General features: G+C 39.3%; 1 protein-coding gene across 1 annotated transcript in view; it reads left to right on the top strand.

Moving 5' to 3' along the window:
- LOC122550456 (T-cell surface protein tactile) overlaps nt 1-19,217 on the top strand; it is a 108,232-nt gene that overhangs the window by 56,129 nt on the left and 32,886 nt on the right. The window contains exons 3-4 of the mRNA XM_043691198.2: nt 8,393-8,511; nt 16,491-16,704. Of these exons, the coding sequence (XP_043547133.2) occupies nt 8,393-8,511; nt 16,491-16,704 (333 nt within the window). The remainder of the gene's footprint in view (nt 1-8,392; nt 8,512-16,490; nt 16,705-19,217) is intronic.

A 19,217-nucleotide genomic window follows, 5' to 3' on the forward strand; every position in this document is an offset into this window, starting at 1 on the left:
CAGAAGTAAGAAGTCAGGAACTGGCTGAAATTCACAATGGGATTAGCCTGATTTTCTGTCCATTAATTCAAATATACAAAAAGACAGCTGCTGCATGTGTGTGATGTCCCTCACCTCTTATTTTACCCAAATATTACAAATATGTCCAAATTCAGCTGGTGAAAACTGGATCACAGAAAAAAATGATCAACTTTAAATTCTGATAGATAGATTACTCAATTTGTTGAAATAGTTTTGTTCACATAGTTTCTGTTGAGTGAGTAAAGAAAGCAATAATTATTATAGAAAGTTTAAATATTAATGTTTAGAATAGAGATTTCATTTGTGAACAGTTCTTAATAATAATTGAGCTTTCAGCTCTCTCCATTGGGAGTTTATTTTCCCATTTCCATTCCTGCCATGTATGTAAGAACAACGTTATATTCATCAAATGACAGTGAACAATATGTGATGAAGGATATAAAGTTTTTGGAGTTAGATTTAAAAATAGAGAAAGATGGGTGTTGGGATCTTCAATGAAGTGCTTTTCATAAGGTAAGAGAACAGGGTTAGGAAGTATTTCTTAAAAACAACATTTGGCATACAGTAGATGATTGCACACTCCTGTGATGTTAATGGAAAGATGTTTATACTGTTGGATTTACAGCACAGCAACTTTGTAAGAAATTGTTGGAAAAGCTCGAAGGTCTGGCAGCATCTGTGGAGAGAAATCAGGGTAAATGCTTTGAGTCGAGTGACCCTTCCATCGTTCTGAGGACCCAAAACATTAACTCTGATTTCTCTCCACAGATGCGGCCAGACCTGCTGAGCTTTTCCAGCAACTTCTGATTCTGTTTTTGATTTATAGCATCCACAGTTCTTTCTGTCTTTAAACTTGTTCTCAGTTGAGACAACTGAGTAGAACTGAACATGTGTTATTAAGTTCGATTCAGAAATTGTGTTCAGAAGCAAGTATATATTCTCAGCTAAGTTAGACTTTAGGGCAACTCAGGGAATCAGTCAACTCAGCAGAAGGAGTTAGTTTGTGAATCTTCCAAACCAGGAGAGTTTAGTTAGAAATCAGCACGTTATTAGAACTGAGAAGGTTTAGCTTCTCTAATATATGGAAACGTTCACTTAACCAGGTTTAAAAAGGACTCATTGAATTATTTCCTTAGTCTATGGCAAAGAAATTGTAATGTGCTAGTTCAGTAGAATCCTAAAAAGTTGAGATGTGATATAACTTCTCTGTCATGGGCAGATTGAGAGGAACAAAGTTGTGAGGAAAATTATAGATCATGTTATAAGCATAGTGAAAACGTGGATACGAAATTGACTAAGTGATTAAAAAAAAGTAATGGTCATTGGATATTTTTCAGGCTAGAGAAAGTTTTAACAAACTTTATTAACAGCATTATAATCTTTTATAAAACACTACAATTCATTTTGTAGAGGTATTCCCACAAATGTTCATAGGGAGAGAGTGGTGGGATTTTGAGTAACCAACAAATAAAAGGATGGTGACATATTTTCAAGTCAGGATAGTATGTGACTTGGAGGGAAACTTTAATGTGAGGCTATCTCATGGCAGCTGCTGCCCTTGTCCTCAGCAATAGGGGGTCACAGACTTAGAAAGTACTGCTGAAGGGGATTTCACTAATTGTTGCCGTACATCTTGTGTTAGCCCAGGTTTCAGTGTCGGGATCCTTGCTTTTCATAATATATATTAATAATCTGGACTTTGGTGTGCAGGTGACAATTTCCAAGTTTGTAGATGACATTAAACTTGGAAGAATTGTAAAGTGTGAAGGAGAATAGTATGAAATTCCAAAAGGGGATTGACAAGTTGGTGGAATGAGCAGATAGGTTCCAAATGAGATTCAATGCAGTGAAGAGGGAGGTGTTGCACTTTGGTCAAAAGAACATTGAAAAACAATGTAAAATAAGGGAGACAATTCTAAAGGGGGTGTGAGTGCAATGTGAACTGGCTGCATATGTGCACATATCATTGAAGGTGGCGGGACAGATGGACAGAAGTTAATATCCCTACTTTTATTGATAGGATCATAGAATACAGGTGGGTTCATCTGAGGCTTTCAATACAGCATTGAATGGCTATTTGTGCAGTGATGAGGGGGAAACACAGAGATTGCTCAAAGATAATAGATACAGTACAGGCATAGTGGGATAAATGGCTTTCATCTACACTCTAATAATTCTGTGATTTGGCATTGAGAAGTAGACTCACAATTTGTTTGCTGTATGCTGTAAGATCAATCAAGTTGTTTTCTGCATCTTGTTCTTTTTAAAATTTCTTTTTTCTCATAAATTTCTGTTTTGTTGTCAATTAAAGTCTGCACTCCTGTATAAATATCTTAGTGGCTAATCACTATATTAATTAATTAGACCGAATAAAGAAGTGAAGTCTATGAATCCATGTTTCATTTTGGGCTCTGACTTGTCTGATCATAACAAATGCCACAAAGAGTTTGCTAGTGTGTACAAAACAAAGAACTAAAATAATTGTAAAATGTTGTTATACTTAGAGGGACAATGTGACAGATGTGACAGAAAGTTGTTTCATGTTACAAAATAATGTGTGGAGTGAATGTGCACAAAAGAATTCATTTAGCCCATTGCCTGCAATCAAAGATGTTTCTGTGCAAGTGAGTGGCTGGGTTTGAATATGGGTTGATATGATAAAAAGGAAGACCTAATTGGGGCAAAATCCAATCAGTTCACCATGGGTGCACATACACAACACTAAAAGAACAATAATTCACAGTGGTCACGTACAAAAGTGATAAAATAATTCAAAATGGAATTGGAAAGGAAGAGGTCCAGTGTTGATTGTTGAGAAAAGGTAGGAAAACTTGACATCATTGTCAATGAACCACACATTGCAAAGCTGCAAGTTTACCACTTAAGTGCCACTCAGAAACTTTTTGTACAGCTGTACAGGCAGCCTCTAGGTTTTGTGATGCAGTGTGCAGTGTCCCTGCCTCTGAGGCAGAGGCTCTGTGTTCCATTCTCACTGCAGGACATGATGGCCAAAAAAAGCGCGTTCATAACACAACCACACTGGTTGCGTCAGCTTGGAAATCCTTTCAACATCCAGCAGTAGCAGGCAGGAAGTGGAAGGGATTCTGGGTCAGTGTCATAGAGACATACAGTTCTACAGCACGGAGACAGGCCCTTTGACCCAAACTGGTCCATACTGACCAGAATGTTGGTCTACGCTAACCCCATTTCCCTGCACTTGACCCATATCCTTCTAGTCCTTTCCTATCCATGTATTTGTCCAAATGCCTTTTAAATGTTGTTAATGTACCCGCCTCAACAACTTCTGCTGGCAGCTCATTCCATATGCGTACCACCCTCTGTGTAAAATATAGTTGCTCCTCACGTTCCCTTTTATTCTTTCCCCTCTAACCTTAACCTGATGCCCTCCAGTCCTCGATTCCCTAACCCTGGGGAAAACATTGAGTGCATTCACCCTATCCTTGCTTCTCATGATCATATACACTTCGATAACATCTCACCTGAATGGTCTGGCCCTAATTCTCAGGCCATGCCCCCTAGCTCTACAATCTCTCACCTATGAAAATAGATTATCTTTACCTACCCTATCTTTTCCTGTTAATATCTTGAAGACATTGATCAGATCACCCCTTTACCTTCTAAGTTCCAAACACGGAGGAGAAAGTGAGGACTGCAGATGCTGGAGATCAGAGTCGAGAGTGTGGTGCTGGAAAAGCACAGCAGGTCAGGCAGCATCTGAGGAGCAGGAGAATCGATGTTTTGGGCAGAAGCCCATCATCAGGAGTGACCCCCAAGCCTATTCCTGATGAAGGGCTTATGCCTGAAACGTCAAGTCTCCTGCACCTCGAATGCTGCCTGACCGGCCGTGCCTTTCCAGTGCCACACTCTCGACTGAATTCTAAACACGCCTAATATATAATCTCTCCTGAGCCGTTAACCTCTGAACTCCAGATATCATTCTTGCAAAAGTCCATTGTACGCCGTCGAAGGCCAATATACCCTTCTTAAGGTGTGGGACCAAGATCTGTTCACTTTCAAGATGGCAGCGGAGTAGGGGTTGAGCCTGGGGCTCCTCTACTCCCATCAGCTTTCATTCTCTTTCTTTCTCTTATTTTCACCTTTGCTCTTTTTCTTTCTTTTTCTTTTTCCCTTAGTTTTCTTTCCTTTTAAGTCTGGACAGTGGAGGGTGAAGGAAGAGGCCTCCAATGGTAGACATAGCTCCACCCCAGCTCAGGATGACCAGGCAACCAAGGTGCAGGTCCCGGACTGACTTCCTGGCCTAGACCAGCAAGCTAGGCCGAGGTTCTAGGTCCGCACCGAGGCTCTGCTGCCTAAAAGAGGAGAAACGCGGTGTCGACCCAAAGTGACAGTCTCCCGGTGTTGCGGTCTTATCCCCACATGGAACTCTTCTTCGTCTTCAGCGCCCATATATTCCTGTGGCCTTGTCCAGGAGTGGAGGTCTCGGTCCAGAATGGCGGTCTTCTTCGGTGGAAGCTTCCAGCCCAGTGTTTCAGCAACCCGGTGTGTCAGTCCTGTCGCAGCTGCTTCTTCAGGGTATTCCACCATTCCTCCATCAGCTTTCCCCAAGCTCAGGAGCCATTAACTGAACTGTGATGAACTTTGTCTTACCTTTTACTTTTTAAAAATTATTATACATGGCTTCTGCCACAGATGTAGGCATTGTGGTGGGACTAATTATAAAACTTTTCACTGTATTTTTCATGGAAAAGTGTATTTGACAATAAATTTACTTTCTATTCTATTTTATTTCATTCTGTTGCTGTTCTATTCTATCCAGGGTTTTGGATAACTGCAGCATAACTTCTGCATCCTGGTACTCCACTCCCCTAGGAAGAGTGCATTCCATTATCTTTCTTGGTTAAGATTAGGTTAGATTCCCTACAGTATGGAAACTGGCCCTTCGGCCCAACAAGTCCACACTGCCCCTCCAAAGAGTAACCCACCCCCCTACATTTACCCCTCACTAATGCAACTAACGCTATGGACAATTTAGCATAGGCCAATTCACCTGACCTGCACATCTTTTGGATTGTGAGAGGAAACCAACACAGACACAGGGAGGATGTGCAAACTCCACACAGACTGTCGACAAAGACGGGAATCAAATCTGGGTCCCTGGCGCTGTGAGGCCGCAGTGCTGACCACTGAGCCACCATACCACCCAAACAAAAAGCATAAAAAACAAAAAGGGATTCTCAACTGCTTATCCAGTGACATTATCACTATGCCATGCTACACACCAACGGGCTAGGCCCACTTGATTATTTTCTGCATATGTTTGTGGCATTTTAAAGATCTATACACCTAAGTCTTTTTGGACATCCACTGTATTTAACTTCATAGCATATAGAAGTTCCCCTGTGCTATCCCTTTTTGGCCCAAAATGGAAAACCTCGTACTTGTTTGTATTGAACTCCATTTGCCCCAGTTTTGTCCACACACTTAGCCTATCAATACCTCTTTGTAATTTAAAGCTATCATCTACATTGTTTATAATGCCACCTAACTTCGTGTCATCAGCAAATCTGGATGTGAATTTCTACACAATTACTCAAGACATTAACAAACAATGTGAATAATTGCGGCCCCAACCGTAGATGCTTGTGAGATACCACTTGTCACGTGCTGCCAATTTATGCACCTATCCATTTTCTACTTATTTTCTGTCACCTTCCACACTACCAGCTTCTTAGCCACATCAGTAATTGATCCTCAATTCCATGGGATTCTACCTGGGTTATCATTCTCTGGAGTGGGACTTTTTATCAAATCCTTTCCAGAAGTCCTTAATCCAACATTCAGAGACATTCTCCTCTCCGCTAGCTTAGTCACTTCTTCGACAAATTCAATAAGGTTTGTCAGGAATAACAATTAATACATGCTGGCTCTTTCTAATTGACTGAACAATTTCGAGCTGTTGAGTTACCGTGACCTTGATTATAGACTCCAACAATTTCCCCACCACCAAAGTTAGGCTAAACTGCTCTGTAATTCCATTGGTTTCCTCTTTTGTGCTTTTTTACACAGCAGAGTAACATGTCCAATTTTCTAATTCAGGGGGATGACTCTAGTGCCTAGAGAACTTTAAAAGAGTTAATTAAGGCAACTACACTGTGCACCACTGTTTCCTTAAACACCCTCAGATGGAAACAGTCAGATCCTGGGGATTTGTGACTCTTTAATTCTGTTCATTATCTCATTATTGATGTTTTACTTACATTAATTTTATTCAGTCCCTATTCTTGATTCATTATTAATTTCCTCCAGACTTCTGGCAAGCTAACCTCTTTTTCGACTGTAAATACTGATGCAAAGTAATTATTCAACATGGCTGCCATTTCCCCATCGTCATTGACAATATCCCCTCTTTCAGTCTTTAGTGGGCCAGCATTGCTCCTGGCCACCCTCTTTTCCTTTATATAATGATAAAATTTCTTGTTGTTAATTTTGAAGTTTCCTTTCGTGATGGTTTTAGTTGTTCTTATAAGCTGCTATGGGGCCCTTTACTGATCTGAAGAACAAGAATAAGATTTGGAGACTCCGCCTTCATGCAGAGCAGTGGCTGAGACACATGGAAATCTCTGAATAGCTCGGGAAGTGAGGGAGAATGTGCATAGAAGCACAGACATGGCACTGGAGGTGCTGAAGGAGGAGATCCAGAGCAGAACATTCCCTTGTACTCACCGGGGGCAGGACACCACCTTGTCTTATCCATTCTTCTACAGCAACTGGAGCTGCACTATCTTGCCCTACATCCTTCCCATTCCTCTGCAGACTGAAGAGATCTTCCCGCAAGATGCTGACAACCACACATCCACCTTCTCCTGAAAGTTAAGAGGGGCACTGCACTCTATTCAGGTGAAGTCCTCAAAGAATAAAGTTAAAAATCACACAGCACCAGGTTATAGTCTAACATGTTTAATTGGAAGCACTAGCTTTCGGAGCGTCGCTCCTTCATCAGATGGTTGTGGAGGACACAATTATAAGACACAGAATTTATAGCAAAAGTTTACAGAGTGATGTAACTGGAATTATACATTGAAAAATACCTTGATTGTTTGTTAAGTCTCTCATCTGTTAGAATGACCATGATAGTTTCACTTCTTTCATATGTAAATCACAAAACTTTTTTAAAAAGTTACATTCTCAGGTTAACTGTAACAATGGGTGTCAGCGCAGATAAGATGTTGAAGGTGTTGGTCCCCTGTGTTCTGATTAGATGTTTAGACTGATTCTAATCTAAAAAGTGAGTTAACAGAGTCTTACATGGATTCATGCAGTTTTTGAGCAAAGTACAATGTAACTCTGCAAGTACAAATTCACCCCATAAATGGAAATGTATATGTGTGTGTGTGTATGTGTGTCTGGGGTGTGGAGTTGTGAGTGTCTGTGAGAGAGAAAGAGAGTGTATATGTGTGTGTGTGTGTCTGGGGTGTGGAGGTGTGAGTACCTGTGAGAGAGAGCGTATATGTGTGTGTGAGTGTAAAGGGGTCTAAGTCTGTGAGAGGGCGCATGTGTGAGTGTGGGAGTGTTTGTGTCTGTAAGAGTGTGTGTGTGTCTGTGTATGTGTGTGTGTGTAGGAGTGTCTGTGTGTGTGTATAGTGCAATATTGGTCACCTGTAGTGTCACATGAACCCAAGGTCCCAGTTGAGGTCCTCCCTATAGGTATGGAACTTAGCTTTCAGCCTCCGCTCGGCCACTTTTCACTGCTGCCTGTCCTGAAGTCCGCCTTGGAGGATGGTCACCCTAAGGTCCAAGGTCGAATGTCCTGGACCGCTGAAGTGTTCCCCAACAATCCTGCCTGTTGATTGTTGTGCATCCTCAAAGAATGATTGTCATGTATATTTGATGACATGTTGGTGAAGTCCTAACAAAGCATCTCAAAAAGTAATTTTGAGCTCCCAGCAAGAAATGAAAGTGAAAACTGAATTTAGCTTTAGTTGTGGCCTCATACTTGATCTCGTCTGGTCAGCTGATTGCTATTCAGAGCTATTTTTAATTGAAACACTAGTTAACGAAATACTGTACAGCCAGTTTACCAAGTGACAATTTACTGCCAATCAGGTCTCCATCGTTCCTTGAGGTGGCCATTCCCAGCAACCACTTGAAGTTTTTTTTTACCAAAGTGGTGACTTCTGCACCGAACAGGAGTTAAACAGTCCCTGCAGCTTAAGAACAGCACATCATAGTCGCACCAGAGACTGAAGTGTTTGGAGAGAATCACTCCCTTTGACTTTTAGGTTTTGGATTAATTATTTAATAAGCTGAGCCAATTCACATTCTCACCACTCTCAGCTTTGTTTTATACTCATTTCTTCATGCTTATTAATTGTGATTTTTTTTTCTGCAGTTAATTCACAGGACGATGTGTCACCGGTCGTGTTTGAAGCAATGGTGAACAGCATGGTGCTACTCCCTTGTGGTTTCAACATTCCTGCTCGGCAAAATATTAGCCTGGTGTGGCTTCGAGTATGTAGCTGCATTTCACAATCCCCTACCAAACAGAAATGTTTCAAATCTTGAGGCTCTGCATAACTTTGTATTTACTAATGTCATTTAATCACTGCTACATGTCAAACTACGTAGAAATGACCAGCTATAAGTTGGTCACTGTAACATAGTTTGATATGTCACTGGCTGCCATTAAAGTACACATGATATAAGAAGGGTATCTGGACCCAATGTGGCCTTTAGGTATCACTAAAGGTTGTTGATTCAGATCTAATACAAGCATTGGGAATAGACAGCCTTTAGAGGTGGAATGAGTGTTTCTTTCTATTCAAATATTTGGAATTTTTTTGAAAGATTACATTGTGTTGCTGTTCCATAAAAGCTAACACCAGGCCAGGCAAGCCAATTTAACACCCCTTCAATGAAAGAACATTGAACATAGAACATTGCATATGAAGATGATCAATTTTCTGATGCTTTCTTAAGCATCCCGCCAGGGGCTTGCATTGTGTAGCCTGCATATAATCCGTGGTTTTATTGTTAATGTGCAAGAAATATTGATCACGCTGTGTACAATCTCCTCTCACTGTCCCCCACTCTGTGATTCCATTAAGCACAGTTCTATATCAGGAACATACAATTAAATATTCTTTATACAGGTTGTTCTGCTATAATGCGAGAGTTGTGTTCCTGTGCAACCCTGCGCTATGGAAAACTGCTGTAGAAAACCTTGTTGTACAAGATCGTTATAGAAAATCTCGTACACGTTCAGTTTACCGTTTGCATTATCCAAACAGTGACCACAATTGATCAATTGTGTCATTGTTAATTCGTGTTAATGAAATGCATATTATACCAGAATAACATGTATGCGGTAAACATATTTGAGTGTCTAAATAGGTCATCAATAGAGACATTTTCTTTGAAATCGATTGATACTTCTATTATGTGGTCTTAAAGGAGAGGAATGTGGATACATTTTCATGCTATATCAGGCAAACCGGTTGCTTCTAACCTGACATGAACAGTCATCATAGAGTCAGAGGGGTCTACAGCAGAGTAAAAGGCCCTTCGGCCCATTGAGTCTGTACCGGTCAAAAATATTCATCTGACTTATTCTACAGAAAAGAGCAGTCAGCACTTCTTGTGATGAAAAGGCCCTAATTTTTTTGGATCGGGGCCGGGGTAATGGTGAAGGAGCGATGTGTACCAATGAAAAGTCTTCAGATTGCAGAGAACCTGCCCAATCTAATGGCAGGACTACAATAGCAACTTATCACTCGCTTTCCCACTGAGTATCTGATCAGTTTGGAAGAAAAGATTGGGTGGCTCAGAACTCTGAAGTAAGGAAGAAAGTGGAGAGAGAAAAGCTTTGAGTAATATGGGAAGATTGTGATGTTATTAGAAGATCATGCTTTAAAAAGCATTTAACTGCTGTAGCCGGGAGATCTAATCTCCTACTAGCTGCTAGAATTCTCCAGCCTTTGAAAACCCAATGGTCCAGTTTTAAATTTAACTGACTGTCAAAATCTGATGAAGAGTGCCTCATTTAATCTTATAGCCACAGATCTGTCTCTCCAGAACATATTGCTCAGGCACTCCCAAACATGCAGCAATTAAATTGGAAGTCAATGTGTTCCCTGTACATCAGGTTTCACATCTTTACAGATTTAACCCTCAACGCAGCAGATAGGGTGGGAGGGATAAAATTATTCTCAAAAATATCTAGCCTCCAGAAATAAATGATTGATTTAAACATGCTGCATTTATCTAAAGTAAAGTCCTATTTCTTGAGTATCTCTGAATTTTATTCTGTGGGGGAGTTAGCTGCTCAATGTGTTCCAGCCCAGTTTACTATATCACTATGGCTTATCTGAACTCAGTTTCTGTTGGGAGCTCATTCATGACATAAAACATTGAATCATTCACCATTAGTTCACATGAAATTGAAACACTTGTCGAAGTGTGGAAATTAAGTAATTCATGTTTGATGAATAGGTGGCCTTGCAAACCCAAGAGTACATTCAACGTCATTAATGCAAATTTTAATTCATAATTATTCAAATCAGGTGCTATATTGAATCACTCCTGCTTTTTAAACCAATTACTATAGATACTCTGTGACTGCGGCCCATTACTCTGCCATTCCTATTTCATTTCATAAAATTATGTTCCATGCACCACAGAAAAGACTGTAAAATGATCAACTGAATGTTATGATCATCTCTGGGCTGCTATGCTTTTAATGATTTCCTTCAGATACTAGCTGCACCACACCTTTTTCTTTATTCATTCACAGTTTGAGAGTGTCACTGGCTGGGCCAGCATTTGTTGCCCAGAGCACAATTAAGAGTCAACCATATTGCTGTGGGTCTGGAGTTCCCTTTAGGTCAGTTCCCTTTAACTGTCAGATAAGGATGACAGTTCCCTTCCCTAAAAGACAGCAGTGAACCAGATGGAGTTTTCCTGACAATGGATTCATGGACATCGTTGGACTCTTAATTCCAGATTTTTTCTTGAATTCCAATTCCGGTATCTGCTATGGCAGGATTTGCACCTGCATACCCAGCGTGATAGCTGGGTCTCCGGGATTAACAGTCCAGTGATAATATCACTAGGCGGCCATCTCCCCAGAAAAGCAAATATTTCTCAACTGTTATACTTCATGATTTTAGTGCTATCCTCGATTCCAATGGTCTAGCAGCTATTGCTACAACTTTGTCCTCTGGAAAGCACAACCTATGTTCTTCATATTTGCAAACTGGGACCCGAAAACTGGAATCTGAACAGTGGTTCCATTGAAATCACGAATATGTAATACTTTCTGTTCAAACTGATGGCTCACGCAGATCATTTATCCTAAAGCTTTATAGATTAATGTTTTTGAAACCCTTCTCACAAGCAGCCCAAATTGAATGTTTAAACTCCTGTGTGCAGGTAACTTAAAACAAAAATGGCATGTTGGTAATAGGTCAATGGTCTTTGGTAGGAAAAGCCTTTAACTTAACTATCAACCAATCTATTGGTCAAAATATTTTTGGAAACCTCAGAAAAGTGAGCAAAGGTTCGTATGTCAATCAAATTGACTTTTTAAAACACACAGCCTTATTTAATAGATATTGTCAGCGATAGCAGCAGATTTTTCAACGTGTATTCCTATGGTTATGGTAAAGAAGGAAGAATCAAGTAGGAATTGCAGATTGAACAGAAAGTCAAGCAGGTTCTATTAATAATGTACACATGTTCTAAGGTAGTTTCCCTGATTTCCCTTAGCTAAGGTGGCTAAATTGTCCGGCGTAGCAACAGAAACATTTGTCCCACAAACATGCATTCTATGCTGTCATCATTATCTCAAAGGTCACATGACACAAGGTTATAGTCCAACAGGGTTATTTGAAATCTCGACGGTGTAGAGGTTTACAAAATTAAGAGGGGCATGGATAGGATAAATAGACAACGTCTTTTCCCTGGGGTGGGGGAATCCTGAACTAAAGGGCATAGGTTTAGGGTGAGAGGGGACAAATATTAAATGGACCTAAGGGGCAATGTTTTCACGCAGAGGGTGGTACGTGTATGGAATGAGCTGCCAGAGGAAGTGGTGGAAGCTGATACAATTGCATCATTTAAAAGGCATTTGGATGGGTATACGAATAGGAAGGGTTTAGAGGGATATGGGCCGGGTGCTGGCAGGTGGGACTAGATTGGGTTGAGATATCTGGTCGGCATGGACAAATTGGACCAAAGGGTCTGCTTCCATGCTGTACATCTCTATGACTCTTTGACTGCCCCTTCATCAGATGAAGTGACTTCACCTGATAATGGGGCAGCACTTTGTAAGCTTTGTGATTTCAAATAAACCTGTCAGACTATAACCTGATGTCATGGGACTTTTGACCTTGTCCACCCCAGTCCAACACCGGCATCTCCACATCATGGTCATCACTGTGGAACACACTCTAAGCTAACAATCTATTGATTCTTGTGAACAAGTTTTTTTATTAAACAGGAATCCACCAATGTAACGACAAACACATCAAGTACTTGGATGCACAAGGTTACCTTTGGCCTTTAGGACTCTATCAAGATATCCACATAAAGGGGGTGTGGGATCGGAGACATTGCTGGAAGTGGAGGCTTTTCTCAGTTGGATGTTTTCACATGACAGTCCTCACATTGGAAACATATCAATGGATGTGTGGTTGATCTGTTCAGGTGCCCTTCTTTGATGCTTGACTTATCACAAAATGTTAACCTTGTGCTTCAGCATGGTTGGCAAATCTGATGGTGGAATCTCCCGATCTCACATGACCTAGCTTTGATCTGATTGGTTTACGTTTCAAACATGTGCGCCAATTTCAACTAATCCAAAGTTTATCAGGAATATTGTTTCATTGAATTTCTTATTGTGCTGGCAGGAATGGCTGACAATATCATCCCAATTGGAGTTTCAAGCTATTCAAATCTGATATATCAGAATTTCACTAAAAAGGGAGAGTAGAGAAGGAAGGAAGGCATCATGAAACTTAATAAACCACTGCTTTGACCTCAGTTGGAATATTGTGTCCAGTGCTGAGAATCACACTTTAGGAAGCATTAAGGAGGGCAGGAAAGATTTACAAAAATAGTTCCAGAGACGAAGGACTTATGGCTTATGCTGATACCCCAGGGAAGACAGGATTCTTCTTCTTGGTTGAGAATATTTAAAGAATTAACCCATTTCATGAAGTAATTGTACTTAGTGTAATATGCAATTCAGTTCATAAAGCTAAAAATTCAAATTTAAATTATTACCAAACAGCTGGGAACCACACATACAATAAGCACAGAGGATTTTGTGAAAACCTTATAAAAAGATGTCTGGTGGCTGATTACCAAACACCATGAATTGTAGATAGGGGAATCAGTTGAGCTTCATAAATTCAGCACAAAGCACTATGGATAGATGGGATAAGGTTCAACAGGACTTGACTTGGTTTTGCAACTCATTAAGGGCCATCACAAGATAAAATAGTAACAGCCTGTTTGCTCTGAGCTACAGAATCAATGACACTTTCTTACTGCACTTTGGTAGGAAGAATAGAGGCATAGACAATTTTCTAAATGGGGAAGGTTTCAGAAACCTGAAGTACAAAGGGATTGGGAGTCCTAGTTCAGGATTCTCTTAAGGGTAAAATACAGATTCAGTTGGTAATTAGGAAGGCAAATGCAATGTTAGTATTTATTTCAAGAGAGATAAAATAAGGGGTATACTGCTGAAACTATATAAGGCTCTGGTCAGACTGCATTTGGAATATTGAGAGCAGTTTTAGACCTTATATTTTATGAAGGATGTGCTGGCATCGGAGGGAGTCCAGAGGAGGTTTACAAGAATGATTCTGGGAGTGAAGGGCTTGTCATATGAGGAGCAGTTGAGGACTCTGGGTCTGTCCTCAATGGAGTTTAGACAGATATTGGGGGGTGGGGGGTCGGGGGGGGAAGGTATCTGATTGAACCTTACAGAATACAGAGAGATCTGGATGGAGTGGACATGGAGAAGATACTTCCAGTAATATGAGAGACCAGGACCCAAGTACACAGCCTCAGAGTGAAGTGACAGCCCTTTAGAACTGAGATGAGGAAACTTTTCTTCAGCCAGACAGTGGTGAATCTATGGAACTCATGGCCACAAAAGGTTGTGGAGGCTAAATCATTGAGTGAACTTAAGACATAGATAGATATGTTCTTGATTATTAAGAGGAATAAAGGTGACGGGGGAAGATAGATGAATGGACTTGCAAAACATAACAGCCATGATCGAACATTGGAGCAGACCCATTGGGCTGAATGATCTAATTGTGTTCCTATATCTAATAGCCTTATGAATCGGGATACACAAAGACCACAACAGCCATTTGTTGAAACATATAGACATACAGGACATTGGTTAGGCTACTTTTGGAATATTGTGTGCAATTCTGGTCTCCGTCCTCTAGGAAGAATGTTGTGAAACTTGAAAGGGCTCAGAAAGGATATATGAGGATGTTGCCAGGGTTGGAGGATTTGAGCTATACGGAGAGGTTGAATAGGCTAGGGCTGTTTTCCCTAGAGCATCAGATGCTGAGGGGTGACCTTATAGATGTTGATAAATCATGAGGGGCATGGATAGGGTAATTAGACAAAGTCTTTTCTTTGGGGTGGGAGGAGTCCAAAACTAGAGGGAGCAGGTTGAGGGTGAGAGGGGAAAGATTTAGAAGGGACCTAAGGGGCAACTTTTTCATGCAGAGGGTGGTGTGTATATGGAATGAGCTATCAGAGGAAATGGTGGAGGCTGGCACAATTACAACATTTAAAAGGCATCTGATGGGTATATGAATAGGAAGGGTTTAGAGGGATATGGGCCAAGTGCTGGCACATTGGACAAGATTAGGTTAGGATATCTGGTCGGCATGGACCAGTTGGATCAAAGGGTCTGTTTTGGTGCTGTGCATCTCTATGACTCTGTATAGAGTTGAGATCTGCAAGGTCTTCTTCTCCAAGAAAGGCCTAGACAACATGTCAATCTCAAGAAATTATATGAGGACAATGAGTATAATCTCATTGAAAGATTTGTTTGAATTTCCATTTTATCTCTCAGTGGATTTGAAGATTATGTTACATTGAAAGTAAAGTTGTTATGTTACAATTATCTTCACCAGAACAGATTGTGGCTCGGTGAGATGTGCTTCAGAAGGTTGGTGTGGATTCCATGAGCTGAATAGCCTGCTTCCACACTGTGGAGATTCTACAAAAGTGTGGATATTTTTTAAAGTTATTGTCTGTAAAGCAGTCTTTTTTCACTCTTTTTCTGAAGGATATGTGTGTTTATGTGCGTGTTTTGCTGATATTTAATGAGCTAAGCATTAATTCTTGTACATTATTGGGTATGTAAACCATTTCATGCAATTTTATCAACTATGTTTTATTTTGATGAGCCAACAATTGTGTTTACTAAGAAACCTGTTTGACACCTTTTTCATTTTAAGCATGGCTTAAATAAGGTATTTAATCAACCATTTTTGGCAACTGCAAAAACTATTTTAATTTATGTGATGACCCATGGTGTTGCAAGACTGAAGGAACAGTGCATCCTTTCAACCCTGATGATACTGTGAATGTATCTACACCAGATGGAAAGCAGTGCTCCAAGAACATGGCTTACTCTTACCTTCTCTGAGACAATTAATTCTGAAAGCAAATGTCTTCACAGTGAGACAATCATTGCATAAAAGATTTCTTATAATCCTGCAAAGCAACCCTAATATTCAGTACATCGCTTAGATTGGTTTGCTGACATTTAGAATGGACATTGAGGTGGTTATAAATTTTATATTGCCTTGTGTTGCAGATACTGGAGTTAACAAATGATTAAAAACATTTTTAAGAAAACTTACCCTTTTAGTTCTGAAGAGTGGGTTACATCCTCAGAAATGCATTCCACTTGAAATCCATGTGGTAATGATTCTCCTAAGTTGGTCTTAGGGAATTCTAGGATATTGAAGCAGTAACAATGAAAGATCAGGATTCCCTTGAGGAAATCTTCAGATGATTGTGTTCTCACATGATTGACGCTCTGGTAAATGATTTCTTTAATAAAGACTGATCCCATAATCATCTTTTTAGTGCTGACTCTGAGATTGTCTGATATAACGGTGTATTAATTGAAGTGATGTAAAAGCATCTTACATTGTGCAAAAGGAAAGACTACAGGCTCCGGTCATTTTAAAAGTTGGATGTCATGAGTTTTACTCAAATAATGGTATAACTACAACATACCAAGAAGAGCAATCTATTTGTTGTTTGACTCGAGAATAAAATATTGTCCGGAGGATAGTGCGCATTAATATTGTGCACAGGGCTACATAATCAATACATTTATGGATAACAATTATAGACTCCTCTGTGATAGTTGAACATTTGTCTGATAGTTAAGATGTGACTTTTAAGCTAACTCTTCTTTCTAATTTGTTTTATTTTAATAGAAAAGCAATGGAACTGTTGAAAAACTTACTCAGTCAAATAGTCTTGGATCTGAAATTAATATTTCCAGCCAATACCGAGACAGAATCCAATTAGGGACAAACTATAGTTTGGAGATCAATCCTGTTCTGGCAGTGGATGATGGGGAATTCATCTGTCAGCTGGAGACATCAGATGATCTAAGGACTAATGTCACAATTAAAGTCAATGTATTTGGTAAGCCCATTAAAAAATATATTTTTTTATTGTTTTAAAGTTATTGTAATGGTAAGCAATCCCTTATTAAGTTTGAAAGTGAATTAGAAGACATATTTGTAATGTTCATACACTTTGTGGGCATGTTTGGCATTATGTAGCCCTCCAAGGAATTTTTCTCAGCTCTGCTGTTTTCATATGCATGATAACAATGCAAATCATGGAATTGGTTTGGAGAGGGATAGGGTGGTCAGAATGTATAATTCATAGTGTTGCCAATGTTCCAAGAATAACTAGAAATTTGAAAGCACTGCAAATCCGGTGCATTGACCTTCTTGCATAGTTCCTCTTTCTCAATGAGTAAGATTTAAAACCAATAACAAACATTCATGGAAAGAGTACTGTTACGGTCATGTTACTGAAATCATAATCTAGAGAACAAAAATTCAACTTTTGCTTTGATGTTTTTAATTGATTTTAAGAACTCTGGATATAAAAATCTGTTATTTGTAAATGTTACTATGATGCTGTTAGATTGTGACATCCAAATAAAAACACTGCCTGGTTCCTTAATAAGTTTAGAAAATGGAATAAATCCAGTCTGTGACAATAAATAAATCAAGTTAATCAGACCAAGCATGACTCCAGTTCCACACCAGCGTGGTTCAGTATTAACTGTGCTTTTAAGTAATTCATCAGATCCTTCATTTATATCAAACTAGGGATGATCAATAAATGCCATACCTGAAAGGATAACTAAATCTTAAGAAAATAAATTCACTTTTTTTTTAGAAAGGACCTCATTGTGATGTTTGTGCACAGATACTTAGCTGTACCAATACATTTAAAGACACACTACTCAACTGTTGGGTTAATGAATTGTCACAATAGTAGTAAGATACAGAATGTCAATTTGCAACTTCCACCGTCTGATTTAAATGCTTGTGACCTTTTATGAACTATTTTGGTTATAAACAGACAAATGTTGATCTAAAAGGACTGCAAAAATCACCCGGCCATAGATCGAGGCAAATTCAGGAAATCAATTCAGATAAATAAAGCTGTCTGAACTGAAATTACCATTTTACCTGAAGGCACTGAAACCAGTTACTGAAAGAGAAGTCAAAAATAAAGTATATTTTGTTTAAATTAGCATGTGCCTAATAAGTGGCATATATTGAACATGGATGATTGCCAGAGTGTATCTAGGTGGAGAGACATTGGAGCCATACTTGGAATACGCAAATGAAACCTATTTCAGCAACTGATTTCAAGCAATAGAATGAGAAAAAGTAATGTATGGATTTATAGTAACAAAGGATGGAAGATACTCCCACTCTTTCTCTCTCTCTCTCTCTGTTTCCTCCCCATCTCAAAAACAGTACCTAGTGAAAAAGCAAATTGAAGGTAGAATCATTTACCAAATTCTTAAGGGTATCTACAAATTTCACTGATGCTGAGATCACCAGTGATCAATTAAACAACTTTGCTGTCATGTTAAATTTAATTCCTCCAGGAGACCAAGGATTTGTAACTGCATAGCTTTATTCTTCTTCTCTGTATCAGATTAAATTAAACTTTATATCCGTATTTCTGAGGGCATCTGGTGTCACATTTTATTATTATTTTCAGCACTGGTAAATAATACATTTCCTCTTCATTAAATAAACCTTGTAATTGGAGCCTTAATTTTGATTGTAACTAATTTAAGTATATTATCTTTGAGCTAATAAAAGTATTTGTTTTGACTAACCACAAGGGTTTAAAAGAGGCCAATAGATTTAGCCCTCTTCACCTGGTTGTAATAGAATTCACTGCTTATTGTGCAGCTAAGATACATGGAGAATACAACTCCAGTTTCAATTTCCGTTTTCTGGTGGTTAACTGATCACAGCTGAAGGAAAGTGAAAAGTAAAGGGCATTACAAGTAACCTTATTGTATGGCAAAGAGGAAAAGCTAATTTTGATTGCTATCTGGCAGGTTCTGCTGGAATACTTGCCTGTGGACATCCGGGCAAAAATGAAGCAGAACAGATTATCCATCATTCCAGTAACATATATTTCCATTACATTTATGTGAATGGAATCAAAATTGGAAGGATTTTATAAGGGGCAGAGAATCTGCTCAACCTAATTATCAGGCAGGCGATGAAGATGAAGATCTATCTCTGTGAATGGGAATAAATCTTTAAATTAAGATGTTGATAATAGCTTTGGAGTTACCTGAGGGAGAAACATTGGACATGGTATTGGGCAATTTCCTTGTATTATATAATGTGATCTTGCACATCTAACTGAGCAGGAAAATAAGACCTCAGTTTAAAGTTGCGTCCAAAAAATGGCATTCTTGACATTAAAATATTTGCCTGTACTGTTTTGGTAATATGCTTAAACCATGGAGTGTGGCATAAATGTTAAACTGCTTTAGAGTCAGAAGTTTCATCACTGAGTCAAACTAAGAAGGGCACCACTGAAAGATTTTGTTTTTAAAAGTTTCTACCTAATGTCTCAAACTCACAACTTATCTCAAGTGG

This window comes from Chiloscyllium plagiosum, unplaced genomic scaffold (assembly GCF_037043375.1).
Source record: "Chiloscyllium plagiosum isolate Xiang-an unplaced genomic scaffold, Cpla_swu_hap1 HiC_scaffold_6, whole genome shotgun sequence".
Taxonomy (NCBI): domain Eukaryota; kingdom Metazoa; phylum Chordata; class Chondrichthyes; order Orectolobiformes; family Hemiscylliidae; genus Chiloscyllium; species Chiloscyllium plagiosum.